General features: G+C 32.9%; 3 protein-coding genes across 3 annotated transcripts; 1 reads left to right on the forward strand and 2 right to left on the reverse strand.

Annotated features, from left to right (window-relative positions):
- Positions 1–1,144: 1,144 nt before the first annotated feature.
- On the reverse strand, positions 1,145–1,828 carry LOC143629238 (uncharacterized). Its single transcript, XM_077098562.1, has one exon. It carries the CDS (start codon positions 1,826–1,828, stop codon positions 1,145–1,147), a length of 684 nt encoding a protein of 227 aa, XP_076954677.1.
- A 6,780-nt stretch (positions 1,829–8,608) lies between these two features.
- On the forward strand, positions 8,609–10,648 carry LOC143629240 (putative receptor-like protein kinase At5g39000). The gene is made up of 3 exons (XM_077098563.1): positions 8,609–9,538; positions 9,643–9,675; positions 10,406–10,648. The coding sequence occupies exons 1-3, from the start codon at positions 8,609–8,611 to the stop codon at positions 10,646–10,648; spliced, it is 1,206 nt and encodes a 401-aa protein (XP_076954678.1).
- A 1,087-nt stretch (positions 10,649–11,735) lies between these two features.
- LOC143629241 (uncharacterized) lies at positions 11,736–12,340 on the reverse strand. Its single transcript, XM_077098564.1, has 2 exons — positions 12,329–12,340; positions 11,736–12,185 (listed from the first exon to the last, which is right to left on the reverse strand). Exons 1-2 carry the CDS (start codon positions 12,338–12,340, stop codon positions 11,736–11,738), a joined length of 462 nt encoding a protein of 153 aa, XP_076954679.1.
- Positions 12,341–20,031: the final 7,691 nt, after the last annotated feature.

The following is a 20,031-nucleotide window of genomic DNA, read 5'->3' on the forward strand; positions in this document are numbered from 1 at the left end:
TTCAGAAGAAGGATGACAAGCCTCGCAAAATCTCAAGTCAGTTTTTCTAAAGATACGAATTCTCTTTCGATTTAATGCTCGATTTGGACGGTGAAAATCGATGCAATCTTCAAGGTTCAAGGCCTATTGTAAGTTATCGACCCAACCACAGGAACGATTGTTGACCCAAAGAAAGACAAGATGGCGATTGTGTATTTCTATCAAGCCATACAAGAGGATTGGTGATGCAAGTGGCTAACCTTACCACCTCGAAAGAGATATGGGATGCATTTAAGACCCGTTATGTCAGGGTTGACCAGGTTTCTAGAAACACGGATCAAGTTACTTCAACAAGAGTTTGATTAACTCAAGATGAGATATATAAACGGACACGACTGATGACTTCTTGACCAAGACTAGCCAAATAGCTTCCATAGCAAGTAATCTTGAAAAATCGTTTGAAGAAAAGGCCATAGTAAGAAAGCTTTATATTCACTCTGTTGTAATCTACCAACTAGCCTAGAATGATCTAAGTAAACCGAAAGTCAATTGTATTTTTTTATATTCACTTTGTTGTGATAGTTAACAGAGCAAAACATATTATTTAACAAATTATCGGGAATTAGGCAATGTTTTTATACATTAAATCTCAGCAATATAAATGTACTATAGGAATATAATCAAACACTACTAATTATCCAACTCAGAATGTCTCAAAACACTTATACAAGGTTTATTTGTGTGCAATCTGAAGCACCAAACTATGGACAATTGACCATCATAGCAACATCAATTCCTCACCAAAAAGTAAGCAAATGGTTCTTATGCATCCTCTCTTAAGTCTTAACATTATATACAAAGTATAACTTTATCAGGCAAGGCAAGCAGTTAACTATATGTTAGCATCAACAAGATCAACATGTTCCATACAAGGCAGATTGTAAATTAAAACACAAATTAATAATGCCAAGGATATAATATATAATAACTAATAAGTCAAGATTGAATATATAAACCAACACTTTTCACTTCATAAATAACTGTTTTCTGAATTCTTCACATACTAATAATACTTAGGATATAACAAATAATAATCATATGTCAAGATTATATATATAAAAACTAACGCTCTTACTTCATATCAGTTTCAGAATTCTTCTTCACTTCATTCGCACCATCCCGTCATCAAGAACATCCACATCATCCACATCCACAACATATAAACAACTTGTTGTCTGTTTGGATTTTGCACTCTTGAATCTTCTCGCGTAATTGAATCCGTGATTTGCAAACTCCTTGATGTAATCTGCTTTTCATTAGAAGATGCCCGACCTAACATAACCTTTTCTCCTTTCAAAATTTCACCCAAATCTACAAGAACCGAAACCAGCGGTTCAACAGGCTTAGGATCACCTACTTTGCTTAACCGAACTTCCAGCCTCTTTGAAGTTGGTTGGTATTCAATCCAAGATGACAAGTTCACTCCACCCTTCAAAACATTACTAGTTTTGGAAACATTGGTAACCCCAGAGTACGATATTTCGCAAACATAGGCATAAAACTTGATTCCAAGGAAATGATGAGCGTCCAAAACCTCAAACGACGTGTTTGTACCGAACTTAGAAGGAAAATCAGCGGGAATGATTACCAGCGCGACGCCATTGCCAATCGTGAAGTTGAACTGCGAGGAGAACGATGTTGAAGAACTAAAGTTGAAAGGGTTAGTGAGTGAGATGAGTTGAACCGAGTCTTCATCGGCTTCGGGTGGGAAGTTGCGATGAACTCGGGAGAAAGTGGGGTTTGCGGATAGTGAGACCAGAACAACAACTAAAACCAAAAACCAAGCCATCATCAATGGTGATTTTGTGTTTTTGTTTTCAAATGGGTAAAGTTGTGAATAAATAATACGTTCTTGAATGGACTTTGAAGAGAGAAAATGCGTATAGAATTTGTGCTATGATTTTTGTCCGTTGATTAACTTCTACTTTTAGAAAAACCCATCTGGCTACGAAATTACTAAAAACATGTTAAAAGATAATAATTCATATTCCGTATAAATAATAATAATTCCAAAGTCATGTGTCTAACTAAATACTACGTCCCTATTACTGAATATTAAAGTAGTAACACAGTTAATATATTTTATATTTTGTGACTCTTATGATGTTGTAAAAACTTCATATTAACTTGTATTACAAAGCTACCAGATGTATAATAAGTTGTTAGTATTTTAACAAAAAAATTTAAAATGACATATGATTAATATCAAAGTCATCTTGAGATGTAATACGTGTTCCCTCCCTTTTGAAAGGTGGTTCTTCTTCGTCTTCGACTTCGTCATTTTGTTATTATATTGTTATGTTCTTCTTCGTCATCTACGTCATTAATTATAGATCAGGAATGGTCTTTCTTCATCACGGGTTGTTGGGTTACGGTATGATCGGTTCTGGTAGCGGGGTTCAAGATATATATGCAAAAGGGTCAGGTTGTTGTTCATTTGTGGGAAAGGTGAATTCACTAGGTGCAATTTGAAAGGCGTGTTTGGTGATTGAGGATCATGTGGGTATTGATGAATCGGTTGGTTTGGCTCGCACTAATCCTTGCGAGTTCTTCACCCCATGGCCCATGCACCCTAGAAAACAAAAACATGATTAACATACTTTTGTTATGAATGCATCATAATGTGACGACTCTTCACGTACATAACCTCACTCTCTTCAATCATGTAATGACATGTCATCACCAAACTAAAATAGTGTGATTTCGGCTAGAAAAGTGAAAGTGCAATGGTTTTAGACTAGATGAGAAACAGTAGCTTGATCATGTTGTTCAACCAATGAGATTTTTACACCCAGTCATATTGTTTTAAATGTTTGATCAAAATGGTCATTTCATTATCGCATTAGTTACTATGGCTTCCAAATAGAGTAGAAATACTTTTTTTTGGGAAAAAGGTTGACGCATTAGCAAACATTTATTAATACAAGGACAATGCATAACAAGACATTTAAGCTAGCTAGGGCATGCCTCCAAACTAGCAAATAACCTAAAAAAAATAAAGAATTACAATATTGCTAGCCTAACTTCTATGCATGAACCTAAACTCAGGCTTGGCTCCAAGACAGAAAACTTGATTTAGATTGGTTAATATTAATGAAAGACTTAAAAAAATTGTCATGGCCAAAATACGCCTTCACCAACTATCAACCTTTGTTTATAATTTTCTGTTGGTTAATTACTTAACTAAGGGTAAGGGGTTGTTTGACAATTTTTTATTAAATCATTAAATGTCTAACTTATGAAGAGGTAACTTCTAAATAACTTAACATGTATTTGAAATTTAATCATTAAGAGGTTCCATTAACTATTAATATGCGTTTTTTCAACAAACCAAACACACTAAACTTCTAACTGATTCAAAGACAATATATTAATATCCTATTTCAAAATGGAATCATTAAAAGACTACCAACCAAGACATCACAATTAATTGGTTAGTTAGTTAATTAAAATAATTAACAAGATTATGTGTTATGGGTGTTTGGTTAAGAAAAAAGTGTTGTCATGTAAGCGCCACATAGTCACACTTTTTTATTACCCATGAATAGCCAAAGAGGTTAAATGGGAGGGGCTTGATTGGTGATAAGGTCATTATTGTTTAATTACCGTTATTATTTATTTAAGTTAGTTTGCTTAAAAAATGTAAATGAATATAATTGTTAAATACAAAGTTAAAGTTTCATTAAACTTTTTGTTAAAAAATAAATAAATATAATATAGAGAAAAAAAAACATAATTTTTAAAAATAAACAATCACAAATATAAAAGTGAAGTTTCTATAGTAGCTTAAAAAAAATAGTACTCAATAAAATACTTATCAGTTTTTCATTGTATTTTAACGTATCTTATTCTTTCCCTTCTTTCATACGGTTTATTCCCGGATCCACTTCCTTTGTAGGTATTTAATCTATACTTATACTTACTAATAATTAATAGATAAAACTTTTCCTCTGCCACGTGTCATCTACCTACCCCATCCTCACTCTTGAAATCCCGCCTCCTATACTCCTTTCTCACTCACGAAACGGATCCTCTGGCCGACCCTAATTTGAAGTTACAACCCGAACAACCTATCTCATCATCGTGATGTTTTAGTTTCATAAACCCTAAACCATTCTTATTCTTGCCCCTTTCCTTAGCAAATCGAACGCATCTAATTGGGTTCTGTTTCTTTGATATTCATTGCTTAAGAAAATCAATGACAAAAGTTTTGATTCATTTTCAATAGGTGGGTTCTGTTATGTGTAATCATATATTTGAATTAACCCCTTGACCTGCTCTCGAAGAATCTACAAAGTCTGCTCCTAAATCGGAGTCATTGCCAATGGCTTTACAAATTCTGCATCCTACTCGGTATCATCTGCTTAGTTTTATTATAGTTAAATAAATTTATTAATTGGGGATTTAACCTATCGTTATTGACTTTTCATTGTGTATATAATTGGAGATTCATATATGTTTTACATACATCATAGGAGCCTGCAACGTGGTTCTTTCTTGGCTTGATTGATTATGATAAGAGGCTTTTAGACACATTCACTGTCCACCCAAGGATTGAGCCAATTACTGGTAAATTAAATACTTTCTCCATTAATCATATTATTAACTCTCTATTGTTATATCATTTCACAAAATTACATTTGTTCTAGGTGAGATGTTTACATTTGGATATTCACAGACAACACCATTATTAACATTTGTTCTAGGTGTGATTTCAAAGGACGGTGTTATGAATAATCATGTTCCAATAACAATACTAGAATCAATATTGATGCATGAGTTTGCGAGTCTTCATGAATCTGCCTTTGCACTTTAGACCAAAAGTATGTCAATCTTGATATTCTTGTCACTTTTAGTTATATTTTAGGCTTTAATTTAGTTTTTATCTAAATTAGCTCATTAAGATATCTAATTATTAAAATCCTCTTAGGGCATGGTGAAGGAAAAAAAGTTGATTTTCACATTTGATAAAGCAAAGAAGGCTCGGTTCGTATCCTTCCATGATATGCAAAGAATGAGCTTCCAAATTGCTTCACATTTTCCATGTGTACCCTTCAGAAAGTATTATTTTAGTTCTTACAATGATAATTATTTAATATTCTCTCTCTTTACCGGTAAATACATGAAGACAAGGAGATGAAGTTGTTTTGATGGACCAAACCCATTCGAAGTGCTGCAATTTCCGCATAGGAAGATTTAAGGTGTAATGCAACCATTGGTCCAAGATAAATGTAGCTCCTGCTTGATAAAATGGGTCTGGAAGAAGCATAAAGGCCGATGACTCAAGCACACCATCCGTATTCTGCCCAAAGAGCCAGGGGGAGTTCGTGTATTGCTCACTCATACTACAAGGTGTATCGTTACCATGCCCTTAGATCATTACAATTTTATGTGTAGGAGGAATAATATGGATTAATGTTAAATAATAACGGAGTAAATCCATATATGATTAGTGACTGGTTCAATTCAACACCTTGCTGATTGTATGTTGATGTACTTGGTTTTTTGTTAATGAAAGCTCATTTTTTGGCTTGAAAAACCAAGGAATAGGTAACTTATTTGCTTGAAAAGCTCATCCAATGCTGTATATAATGTTTTTAGATATTTGTATTTGTAGCAATACATTTGTAAATTGTAAATATAACTTATTATCATATCACTTATAGTAAAAATATTGCTATAAATTTCTCTTCATTTCATAATTTTCTTTAAACAGAATTCGAGTATCAAGCAGGTTTTAAAAATACTATTATAAAGTATTTTATTTTTTGGTGAGATGTTGTCCACTGCTATATAGTAGCAAATGCTATGTTTAGACATTTATATTTGATTAAAAATTAGTTTTGTATTTTGTTCTTTTTTCTTTTAATTTATTATTTTCTATTTTTAATAATTATTTCTCAATTTAAAAAATTTAATACCAACATAAATATATTACTTTGTTTTATATAAATATATGGTATTAGCTATTAATATTAAGCTTGTACAAGTAACGAAATTACATGTTAAATTAGATAAAATATTTAATTTCAAATTTCAAAAAAGGTAGTTTTCACTTTATTTTGTTTTTCAATAAAGATTAATAAAAGATCAGATCAATCACTTTAGATGTTTTGTTTGTTTTTAAGACAACATGTTTTAACACATTGTCAGTTATGAAGGATAAAGTTACAGCTAAAATTACAAATATCGTAATTTAGAAATTTACGAATTTTCAACATTTTTATATTGTGTAATTTATTCTACCATATATTATATCTTTATATATGTAGAACATGCTTTTTATATTTCACATGTGTTGTTACTTAAATAAATTTATATATTTTAACTCGTGTTCTACACGGATACCTAATCTAGTATTAACTATTAAAATAAAGACAAGTTAATGAAATCACCATCTCCCTCCTCCCCCACGCCCGAGCCCCCGTCTCCTGTGTGTGGCGGTATTCCATCTTGGCGCTCTCTGACGTGGCTATATTTGGCGCTATGATAACACATACCCTAAGGAAAAGTAAATGGTCTAACATAATTATAAAGAAATTGATAGTTATTTAATTTCCTGGTCGCTTTAATTTTAAGATAATTTCATTTCGAATATAGTTTAGAATTCAAATGCTATGACTAAAATACCCCTTCACCAACTATCAGCCATTGATTATGATTTTAATTTGATGGTTATCTATACTATATATAATACATGAGACATAGGCAAATTAAGACACCTACTTTTTAAGTAATTTGTAACTTGTAAAACATAATGTACACCTTCAATAGCATGTAAGATAGGGACAAACTTGTCCATTAGAAAATATGCATGGAAATAGTTACAACTTTGAACCTTCCTCTTTACCCATGTATTCCTTTTGATCTTAATTGTAACCAACTTCCCACCAAAGATTTTCCAACAAACGTAACTTTTACATACGTTAATATATTTTTTTAAAAATTGCACCATAAAAATGAGCATTTTATTGCTTTTAATTTGGGTATGGTATTACTATAGTTTTTTTTCAATTAAAAAAATTAACATGTTACGTATGGGCGTTTATAATTCGGTTTTAACGGTTTCGAAGTTAAACTGTGAGACAAACCGTTGGTTTGATTTTTTGTTATTGAAAACCAAAACTGAATCGTCGAAAATTTAAAGTAAATCGTTACTAATGGTTTGGTTTCACGCATTGAGCTTCAATAATAAGTTTATAGTCTTGTTTGGTTTTATATGGCCTATTTTTGGTATAAATTGTAAATTGAACTGTTTGCTATAGTTTGAACATTCAGAAACCTGCTAATCAAAAGTGGTGATTAGTTTAAACGTTTTCAAGTTTCAAACGAACCTTGAACATCCGTAATTGTTACATGATTACTAGAATTTTTGTTTCCCGCCGCATTGCGCGGGCACCCGTCTAGTTAATAAATAAAGACTACTACTTAAGACTTTTTAGCCTAAATACTTTTTTTAATACAACTAACCCGGCCAGGCCCTGGCGTCATAACTAATTAATTAGTGGCTTGTTAATCTAGAACAGAGAAGTAAACGGTCTCGTAAATTGATATACTTATTTAATGCCAAGGCCCTTTTAAAATAATTTCATTTAGAATATTTCGACTATAGTTTACAAAACTTGAATTCAAATAAAAAGTTTTCAACTTTTTTAAAAACACAAGAAAAAATGACATTTTGATTCATCACTTTAATCTTAAAAGCTTACATTTTCACTCATCTTTTATAACAATCACCATACCCCCATCCACCGCCACCACCTCACCGAAAAAAGTTTGCTTAAAATGTCACCGATAATAGAAAGTGAATAAAATGTCGCCGGCAAAATGATTGTTGGAAAAACGGTCCTCATCTCCATTGCCGGAAAAAGGTCACCTAATAAATAGTCACCATCCCATCTATTTGTGTTTTTCAACATAAAAAACACTAAGAAAAAATGTATCACACAATTTGATGAAACAAAATTTAGTTACACAATTGTGATAAACACAATTAGTAAAACCCTATTAATTTTATTTTTTTATACAATGATATGATACTCATGTTAAAAATTATAACAAACGCTCGTTATTATGATGATTTATGTATAAAAAAGCATCGTAAGAAAATGTTTCGAATGTTTTAAAATAATACGGAGTGTGAAATTAAGATGTGTCTTACATGTGAGAAAGGTAAATCAATAGGTTATTCCTTTAATGTCTTTCCACAACCATGTTAAACAAATCTCAATCATTCATATATAAAAAAATATAAAAAAATCAATAGAGTAGATACCTTCTTATCCTTTCTAAAAAATCATATTTTCTATTATAATATAACCCTAAAGTTTAGAATTCAAATGCGTTCGTATATATTATATGCTTGTTATTACATACAATGGAATAAGACATCAATAATAAAATAACCATATTCATACTTAACCTTGTAATTATGTGATTATAGTCAATTCAATTTGCTCCAAAGGTGTACCTACCTTATATGATTTTATCTATATATTGATGCCTCTATTTGTTACTTATTTCATCCTAAGATTCTTGCTATTTCTTTGCAAAAACACATTCACATATAATGGCAAATCTCCTTAAAGAACTAGACTACTTGAGAATCCCACTTGATGACATAAAATCTGCCACCGGCAACTTCGCCAAGCAAAATTTCCTAGGTGAAGGTGGATTCGGGCCGGTTTACAAAGGTCTACTACCCTCCTCAACCCGCTCAAGTGAGGGAGATACAGCTGTCGCGGTGAAGAAGTTAAACACGACGGGCCTTCAAGGAGAACCAGAGTTTATAAAGGAGATTGTTATGCTTGCTAGTTACAAGCATGACAACCTTGTTTCTCTAGTTGGATTTTGTGATGACTCGGATGAGAAAGTTCTTGTTTACAAACAAGAGGTTAACGGAAGCCTATATGATCATCTGGACTCCACAAACCTCACATGGGAGCAACGCCTACGGATTTGTCTTGGCGCGGCACAAGGGCTCGAGTATCTTCATGATGGGGTGGGAGCGGAGCACAGAGTGCTGCATCGCGATATAAAAAGCTCTGATATTTTGCTGTATTCTAATTGGGTAGCTAAGATATCAGACTTTGGGTTCTCTAAAATAGGTCCCGCTAGTCAACAATTCACTTTTCTTGTCACTAATGCATGTGGCACTCCCGGCTACTGGGATCCGCTATATGTTAATAACGGGGTGCTTACAAAAGAATCTGACGTATATTCTTTTGGAGTTGTATTATTTGAAGTTTTGTGCGGGAGACCTGCAATGGTTATGAAATATGAAGACGAGCGTACATTTCTCTCTCGGTGGGTGAAAGTTCATCAAGAGAAGGGGACATTACACAAGATCATAATGGCTAATCTGGTAGAGCAAATTGAGCAAGATTCACTACAAGTGTTCTACGATATTGCTTTTCAGTGCCTGGATGAAGATCACAAACAACGCCCAACGATGACTTCAGTTGTCATAGAATTAGAAACCGCTTTACAACATCAACTTGTAAGTTATATTCTTAAAACTAGATTGTAAATATGTATATGTTGTGATCCTATCACAATATGAATTGAACTTACTAACATGATCATTGTTTTATTGGATATTAGGTCCCACCAGTAACCATTTCAGAACCTCTATTTGTAAGTTATGTTCCTTGAAAATTTGATTATAATTTTTTCATAATCAAAGTTGCAAAGTGTTAGATTTGTTGTCACTGTCAGGGTCAAGGTCCACGAACCAGGTTATGGGGATCAACGACGGATGGAAGCCATATATGTACCAGCTTAATAACGATCGAAGGATAAATCATTTAGTGATATATTACTCAACCTCGATCTGTGCACTTGCTTTCTCAGTGATAGATTCCGAGGGTAACCTGTGTTCTACTCATCAAATTGGTGGGGTCCATGCAAGACTCTCCGACTACAACTTCTATGAGGTGATCAACTCTTATCCCTCCTTAGTCCTTACCAATGAAATTATTTTTAGTTAAGTAATATAAAGTTAATGTAGTCATTGTGGTAACCAGTAAGGTACCTCCCTAGCTCCCCTAGAGGTGAGAAGTTTAAATTTTACAAAATACACGTATTGGTGTTTTATAGGACACTATTAATAAGTTATAGTATTGTTTCAATTAGATCACTCGAGTTTTACTTAATGTGCTAATCATATGCATTTTGCCTATATATTTAACAGGTTGCATGCCTACATGGCATTTCTTTATGCATAAAAAATAAGCTTTCTTTATATACATAACCTAGACCTTTTATTGTAGCTGGTAGAGAAATGAATCTGGATATATTTGTACACAGAATCTTTAAAAGAATCTCGACAAAGTTTTAATCTTTTTTAACTTGTTGATACTGATAGATGACCATTGATGCTGATGAGGAGATAATTGGGATGTCCGGAACTGTTGGGAAGTACGGTACCTATGGTGGAATACTCTCGTCATTGTGTTTTGTGACAAACAAAAAAAGGTATGATCCTTTCGGTCAGAAAAACAAGACAAAGTCGGGCACTCGTTTTCAAGGATCATGGGACTTTGGTTTGTTTAACGGGTTCTATGGCCTAGGTAGCAGCTACAGCTTGCATGCCTTGGTTGTTTCTTGAAAGACTTGAAGACTACCACTACCATTTGGAAGGCTTGTATTTTTAATTTACAAAACAAGTGAATTCTGGACTTTAATCATCATTTGCTTTCTTTACTGTAACCAAATAATCATCCTCGTGGGAATGAAAATAAGCACTGCATGCATTTTACAACTTATGGATCGATTATATATACAACGCTCGATCAAGCTTACGCGTTCTTTTATTTGGTATATTGTAGTTGAACTCCAACAACTTTTACTATTATATACTACTAAACAAATGAGTGTCATCGACAGTGATGGTACCAACGTTGTCAATGGTAAGGACTACAGAGGCTTTTTATATATAATTGAAAAAGCTATCACGATGCATGATTCAAGTTATAGGCACACCAACCGAACAGTTCGTTAAGAAAACTTAACTCACCCCTGCCTCCATCCGTGGTGGATAGAATGTTAACGGCTAGTGACCGTTTATCAGGAGAGTCATCCCTACAAACAATTGACTTCACAAGTTTTTCTTAAAAAAAAAGCATATCAATAAGGATACCAATAAATTACTCGCATATATACTACCCTTGTCGCTATGTATCGCGCCTGAAAACTTTTATTCCGACAACCTTGCACAAGTAGTCGGTGACTCGCCAATATGCATTACCATCTTGATTCCTCAGTAAGTTATCATAAATCTGTGGCAAACAAGATCTGTTTTTCGATGCTGAGTTTCAACTATAAACCATTGTTTGGGTTTTCTGATCAAAATGCCCTTTAACTCTAATTATAAACAGTGTATGCTATCTTCATAATATTTCTTTATTTCTTAGCCTGTTTATGCAAAACACACTTTTTATAAAGTATTTTCATAATAAACACATTAACATACGCCTTCAACTTTTTGTTAGCATTAACAAGAACAAGTTCCATACAGCACATGTTAATAAATTGAAACACATACATCATTAGATTACTAATCAAATCTAAATACCATACAAATTCAAAAACCATTAAAAATATGCTTGTGGATTCCTAGATGAGCAAACTAGAACACATACCTCATCAAAACCAAAACTAGGAATCACAAATTCAAAACTCATCATACCATCTCTTCACTTCATAGCACTTTCTGAAACCTTCACTTCAACCACATCAATCTTTTCATACTTAAAATCAACCGCGCTTCCCGAGCCCTCCCCTTCCCCTCGAACCATCCGCCTATCAACAACATAAGACCACACGAAAAACATAACCAAAGCCGCCAATACTCCACACCCAATAGCAAACATAAACCCTGAACCAAAACCACTTCTTTCCTTAACACGTTCCATACTCGAATTCTCTTCCGGATTAACTGGAATCGAATGCACCCATTTCGGAGCATCCTTAGTTTCCAAACTCCACGAATACACAAACGTAACCCGCTCATCCTTTTCATTAAAACCCGCCATACCCAACATAACCTCTTCACCTTTCAAAACATCCCGAAAATCCACCCGAACCGAAACCATCGGCTCAACCGGCTTACGATCACCTACTTTAGCTACCCTAACTTCCAACCGCTTTTACACAGCATGGTAATCAATCCAAGATGTTAATATCACCCCATCCTTCAACACGCTCTCACTTTTCGACACATTACTAACCCGAAACCTTACATACATTATCATAAAACTCGATACCGAGTAACCGATAAGCATCTAACCTCAAACGACATGTTGGTAACAAACTTTGTGACAAAGTTAGAAGGAATGAGTACCAGTGTGAAACAACTGCCAATTTGGAAAGTGAAGTGTGATGATAATGAGGTTGAGGAGGTACAGTTGAAGGGTGTGTTTGGGATAATAATGCCGAAGCTTGGAGGTGTTGGTTGGCTGAGTTGGACGGCGGTGGCTTAATCGGCGGCGAAGTGGGCGTCGGCTAAGAGTAAGTCTCCGGGTTTGGTTGGTGAGTGGATTGAGATTGAGATTGAGATTGAGATTGAGATTGAGATTGAAGGATAGAGATATGATTACAAGAGTTGTGATTAATGTTGAACATGAAGACATTGTGAATGTTGAGACTTGAGTTTGTGAAGAATCTTGGTTTGTTGTTTATAAGATAGTCAAATTGGTCAAGTGAAGTACAAGTGGATGAGTTCTTGATTCTTGAAGAATCTTTACTTGGTTTGAAAAGGTAACAACTAGCATGTATTATGTGTTGTACACTGTGCATCAAGAAGTGTACCAGTGCACCAATATGCCACGTTTACTGTCCATTGGGCCAATTTTAGGGTTTTTCTTTTGGGAGCGGCATTAATTAATGTTACATTTTCAACAAGCGTTTAGGTAAGGCGGTATCGTACCAAATTGATACCAATTGAATGTTATAGAACCGAATAACTGTTGTTCAATGATACTATTATGGAACCGAATAATTCGGTACTTGATTCTTGCATTTTTCAATGTGATACTAGTACGGTATCACAATACTAATTTTATTTGATGATATTGGCACTGAACTCAAAAAATGGATACTGTATTTGATTAATATTTTTTTTGTTTTCTATTTCGGTAATGTTTTTTAGTGTGCTACTGGTACAATACTCATTTTATACGTATAATATCAAAATATAATTAATGGATTTTATGTGTTACTCATATTATATAAGCATATGATTTACATTTCACGATTATATAATTATTATTTTCTTTTTTTTTTAACATATGACTCATTTCATCATTTCACATATGACCTCAAACCCTTATAGAGTTATACCAAATTGTGATTTCACTCTCGTTGATCTTAAAGTAGTATTTCATATAAGTTTTCTTTATTGGTTTTTGATGTATCATGGCCTCACTACACGTCTACTACACATGGTTAATTTCCTTGACATGCACCCAAAATGAGTTCCTTGGATCATCACTTAACACACCCTTGGATTCCAAATAAAATACCCAAACCCATGTGGGTTTGGACTCCCTTTCTTAAAGGGTATCCCTTCCTTCATTTCCTATTTGTGTGTAGAGGTGAAGAAAAAAAAACCCGAATCCAGAATCAGACCCGAAAAAAAAAACCTGAACCGGCTTTTTTTATACCGGGATTTTTAATACCCCAACAGGTACTCGACCCCACCCGTAGAGTATGGATAGGGTATGCATTTTAGTACCAAAACCCGTACCCGAACCGGACCCGATATGTATCCGGTAATACCCGAAAACCCGAACCGGGTTTTTCAAATACCCGATCTATACCGAAATTACCTGAAAAATACCCATAAAAAGTGCAACCCCTAAAATATTCCAATCTATACCCTGAAAAAACCTGAAAATATGGTTTTTTACAAAACCCGGAAGTAGGGTATTTAAATACTCGATTTTAGAATATCCAGTTTTATACCCGATCCGAACCCGCTATATAGTGTATGGTTTTTAGAAGCAATACCCAGACCCGAACCCGACCCGAATATTGCTAACACCCGATTTTCTAATACTCGATCATACCGAACCCGGTTCTATACCCGAACCCGGGTATTTCAAATACCCGATTTGTACAGCTCTATTTGTGTGTGCCCACTATGCCACCCATTTACACCCATGCCACCCATTTACACCCATCTAGGGTGTTTTGCTATATATTAACCTAGATGCCATCTTTCTTCCAAACATTCTTGAAAGTCCACTCTTCACATGAATCACGTCTAATATGATTTAAGGGCATAACTTTATCAATATCGACACATATATCCCAGATTTTGAGTCCTTAATTAAGGAAAACATAATTTTGTAAGAAAATTACCATGAAAACAAGGTAACTATGCTCTAAACTGTTTTACTTTTCGGAATCACATTAAAACCATACAACGTGATCACACATTTAAAGTTTAAACCAAACACTATCTACATGTTGTCGTCCTTTTTCAACTTCTCATATGAGCGTGAACCCATGGAAAAATCCATCAGTGAAAGCAAATACATTCATAGTTTCATATTTTTTGCCTTAAAGAAGACCAACATCCTCCCATGCGACTCACTATTCGACATCATATAGTTAGTTTACTATTTAATTTGTACCACTTTCTATATAACATCTTTTTAATCATTGATCAATACAGAATATAGAGTTGAGCAGAGAGTTCTTAACTTCAAAGTAAGCTAGATTTCAACTGACAATTATCAACAACAGCTACAGTTTACACCGATTCATCGAGTGATAATAGAGATTATACATTATCATGAATTCATGATCATAATATACATAAATATATCAAATATGAATATAAATTGTCATAATAGTTTTAAAGATCATAACATTATCATTATCAATTTATCATACTAATAAATATATATCACGTTAATTATATATCATTATAATCTAACAAAATATTCCATCTACATATATTATATTTGTAAGATCTAAAACCAAACATATGCATTAACGTATATGTACTTGTTCTTGAAATTCAAACAGATTAAAATCATCACACAAAGTCAAGATTAAGGGGGTGTCTGGGATTCCTTATTTTACTTCTTTATAACTTTTCATTAAGCTAATAAGTTATAAAAGTGTACGTAACTTATGAAATTTTTTCTCTTACAATATAAGTAATCCCAAACACCTTATTACTTCTCAAAAGTTTATAAATTATAAGTTGGTGAAAATAAGCAATCCCAAACACCCCCTAATTCCATAAGTTTATCTATGGTTATATTTTGAAGGCAGAGTGGGCTTATTGAGAAGCTGAAAAGAAGACCTACAACATCGATTAACAAACTTACCGGGGAGAATGCCATTGTCAGAGTATTCAAACTCGAGAAAGCAGCGGTTGACATAGGAGTTTCCATTCAGAAGCTTGCCAACTTCAAAATTTCTCCTTCATCTAGAACTTTTGTTGGGTTGAATACTCAATATTTATAAAGTTTGCAGCAACCAAAGAATGAATCCAAAATGATAACATGATCCTAACTCGGTTTATATACGCACATACACACACATGCATATGCGAGATTGGGGATCAATGCGATCCCTTTGGATGCCTCCTTTAGCTACAATAGTTATGATCTTCACACACAAAGAAGAGAGAGAGAGAGAGAGAGAGAGAGAGTAAGTAGGAAGAATTAAGGAGGGAGGCTGCATATAATATAAGAGATTGTGTAAAAGTGATATCTAAAAACTAAAAGACAACCCTATTTCCTATCGGTATTTGCATTATTTCTTTCTTGGTTTATTTTAATGCTACTAGCGTATCATAAAACATGCAATTCAGAACAATGACTGACTTGTTTCTACTTTGTAAAACTTGAACCCACACCAATTTGATAAGTATAGCCAACTCTCTGTTAAAAGAACGTTATTGTTTCATATATTTAGGAAGTTTTATCCCTAAAACATGAGCATGCATGGGCCACATCCATCGATATAATGTTATATTATTGTATTTATAATTTTATTATAATGAATAAAAGAAAACTATAATTATAATGCGCATCCCAAATTGGTGGGAATTTCTTATGAAGAATAAGGTGGCCCACTATTTTGGCAAGACCTCTACATGTGCTTGGCTGTATACAAACGAACCATGTGGCATTTGCGATTATCATTTTTCTAAAATATTTGCATACTATTTTAAATTAATAAAATTAATTAATAATGCTCATTTGTTTGCCTTTTTAATTGTTTAATGTCAAGCACATGTAGAGGTCTTGCCAAAATAGTGGGCCACCTTATTCTTCGTTAAGAAATTCCCACCAATTTGGGATGCGCATTATAATTATAGTTTTCTTTTATTCATTATAATAAAATTATAAATACGATAATATAACGTTATATCGATGGATGTGGCCCATGCATGCTCATGTTTTAGGGATAAAACTTCCTAAATATATGAAACAATAACGTTCTTTTAACAGAGAGTTGGCTATACTTATCAAATTGGTGTGTGTTCAAGTTTTAGAAAGTAGAAACTAGATTGTTTTTAATATTTGATTTTAGATAGGTGTGTGTTCATCGTTGAATTTTTAAAAGATGATAAGTCATTTTATTAGACCGTTAATGATAAACTGTATGTATCACAATTTATAACATTTATTTAAATTGTGATATTAACTATGTTACTATGAACTTTTATCTATCTTTTTAGTATATTATTATAATGCCTTTTAGGTAAATATATATATATATATATATATAAATATATATATATATAGATATTAACTATGTTACTATGAACTTAAGGTAAAACTTTAGTGGGGTAGTCAGAAGTTTTACCTTAAGTTCACCATTCATCTAATTAGGATTTCTTCTGTTTGAATATGTGGATTCGAATCCGAGTCATGTATCATATTTCCGGGTTTAAATCTGGGTGAAGCATCATTAGATGAATTAAGCGTCACGACACCGAAACCCATTAAGGGTTAATCGGTGTTCGTTGTTAAAAAAAGGAAGGGAAATATCTTCAACTTAGAACTAGCAGGTTCGGGTTTCCTTATAACTTAAGCAACAATAAATAAATGGCTATTGTTATTTTTTAACATGTTAACGTGTTATCATTCTTGTTCAATCTATAAATAAGAATCTTTCTTCTAACTTCACAGGATAGGACAAGAACAACGACCACCCACAAAGGCAATTTAAATTAAATTATTATTTATTAAATGTGTTTTACAAATTATAACCGAATCTTGATCGTGATGACACATCAAGAGATAAAACTTATAGGTGAAGCTGGGAATTATGAAAGTATTAAATTCCTTAAAACTTACATTTTTACCGCGTTTGAAACTACCCCAGTACATGGGTGAGCCTTTTTGAAACATGATATCAACTGTCTATATTGATTGTGACGTTTAAGACCTGATTCTCCCAGGAAAGCCACCAATATTGTGGGGAAATCCCTTGAGCAGTAATAGCCCATGGTGAGCCTCAACCGTTTTTTTTACTTATTGGTGTAAATTTACATGTTTTCATTTGAAAATTTTTATATGTATATAAACTTACCGATTAAATTAAACCTTAAATTAGCCAAATTTTGATACATATTAAGTATAATAACTTATATAAACCTTAAATTAGCCAAATTTTGATAAAATGACATTTAACTTAAAAAAAATAATAATAAAAATACTATTCCATATGATTTTGAAAGTTAGAGTAATAAGTCATTATGTTAGTTACTTTTTTTTCACAAGTGCATGTGTTCTAAATAAGTTTAAAGACTTAATACATGAAAATTAGATTAACAAAGTTATTGGTTCTTATGACATAGGGCATATATTTTCTTATGGGAAATGTGTATTTTTATCCTAGTGGATGATCAATATTTTTACCTTTATAGATTTCTGTTTATGAATCAGGAAAAGAAAGCTATCTATTGCATTCACGAGTCATCATAAAATGAAATAAACAATAAAATGAAAGAAACATGAACATCTTTCTCGTATTCCCGGGTTGAAACAATGGAAAGAATAACTTTCATTTTAATAATGTTCACTCTGATATAAATCTTTCATACGTTGTAATATTGTATAAATAAAATTTATAATAGTATGATAATCCAACTGCATATTTATTAGTAGGTGAATACCAGAGTAAAATTCATTACCTTTGTAGTACTTTGGAAGCAAAGTAGTAGTGATATTAATAGGAGTTAATTTGTTGATGGGACCCCGAGTAATAATGTTATTCGAACTGAAGTAGCAATTACATTATCGTTGTTGGTCACGGGGTCAGTGGTAGGGACCTTTTGGACATTTCCGTCATTATTATTTAAGTAACCACCTTCAAAAAGTATAAACTATAAAGACAAAATCAAAAAGGTATTAAAGTTTTCCAAGATATATTTGTTAGGCGGGCGTGGGGGTCGGGTTTTATCTGGGGAATCCCTTAATAGGTGGACCATTAGGGGCTTCGTCCGTCCGGACTCGTGGCTGGCCCGGGCTACCTTTAGCCAATGGGGGTCATATACGGAGTATTCGGCGTTACTTAGTTGGTCGTTTCAAAAAAAAAATATATATATATATATATTTGTTATCCTATCCATTATCTTTAAATTTAAAATTACACTAAAAATTATTATATTTTTCCCTATCATTACATTTTTTATTTGCTTCATTCACAACCACTTTTAAAATATATTAAAAAGTTATAGAGCATGAACAATAATTTTTCAAATATACAGAAATATCATCGTGTTTCTCTCTTCTCCACTCACAACAACATAAACCACTCACTAAATTATAAAAACTTTACTAACATATTTTGATGGATAAAATTTGAATGCTAAGTTTAACTAAAAAGTATACAACACTCTACTATGTTACTGTTACGCAAGTTTAACTTTGGTTTTATAGCTTTAACTAACCCACAATTTAACAAACTCGTTGTAATTTAACTAAAATAAATAAATAAAAGAAAATTCTTAAAAAAGAGCGTGATTGGTTAGTTTGGGGTGGACCCCATCTTATTATTAACACTTGGTTGCTAATGGGTTGGCGCCATAGGTTTAGTGCCCAACTTTCATGAGCTCATTGCGGTATTGAGTGTTAATGGAGTTTATGTTGCTCTTTGGCGATGGGCTTTAACACTTGACAACGATCTGCCTAACAATGTCATATTTTTTTTATAGTTAGCTATGTAATATATGAACGTTATTATGGATAAAGCATATATAAATATTAAACTTTTATAAAATAACATTATAAACCTACAACTTATTAGTTATTTACTTATAGTGTATGATATTTAAATACATTCGTTTTATATTTAGTTAAGTAATATTTGATTAATGTTATTAAATATTTGTGATTATAAAGTAAAAAAAAGGTGGTGATTATATTGATATGGAATAATATTTGTGAATGATGATAAATTGTAACTGTAAATAATATAAGTTTTTTTTAGAGAAGGTATACATATATTGGTTATGTGGCCAATGAACTTCAACATAATAATATAAGTTTTTTTTTAGAGAAGGTATACATATATTGGATACGTGGGCAATGAGCTTTAACGTAACCGTCATTGCATGAAATATGATGATTTGGCCGGTAGATTGTAAGGTCTCGAGTTCGAACATAATGTGTTAACAAGGTTTTATCGCAGTGTGTCTTCGGATGACGGATTTTCCCATAACAAGATATGATAGACTTAGTCTACCTAGCGTTGTCTGCGATCATAGGCTTATGAGATCGCCTTTAGCTACTGGATTATATCGGATAACCGGACTTTATTCGTTTTTAATTAAAAATATATATATATTTCTTATGTGTCATGTCTTCAAGTTTCTAGGAGTTTGTGAAAATTTGCATCGCATATGCTCTACTTATGATCATTATGTATATGCTAGATTTTGTCCACACAAATGAAACATCAATGGAACACATCAACTATGCATGCGGGATTTCTATGGTGCTCTGTAGGCCGTCCTGA

This window comes from Bidens hawaiensis, unplaced genomic scaffold (genome assembly GCF_021521415.1).
Source record: "Bidens hawaiensis isolate Kalapana, Puna unplaced genomic scaffold, B.hawaiensis_p1.1 tig00005179_1, whole genome shotgun sequence".
Lineage (NCBI taxonomy): Eukaryota > Viridiplantae > Streptophyta > Magnoliopsida > Asterales > Asteraceae > Bidens > Bidens hawaiensis.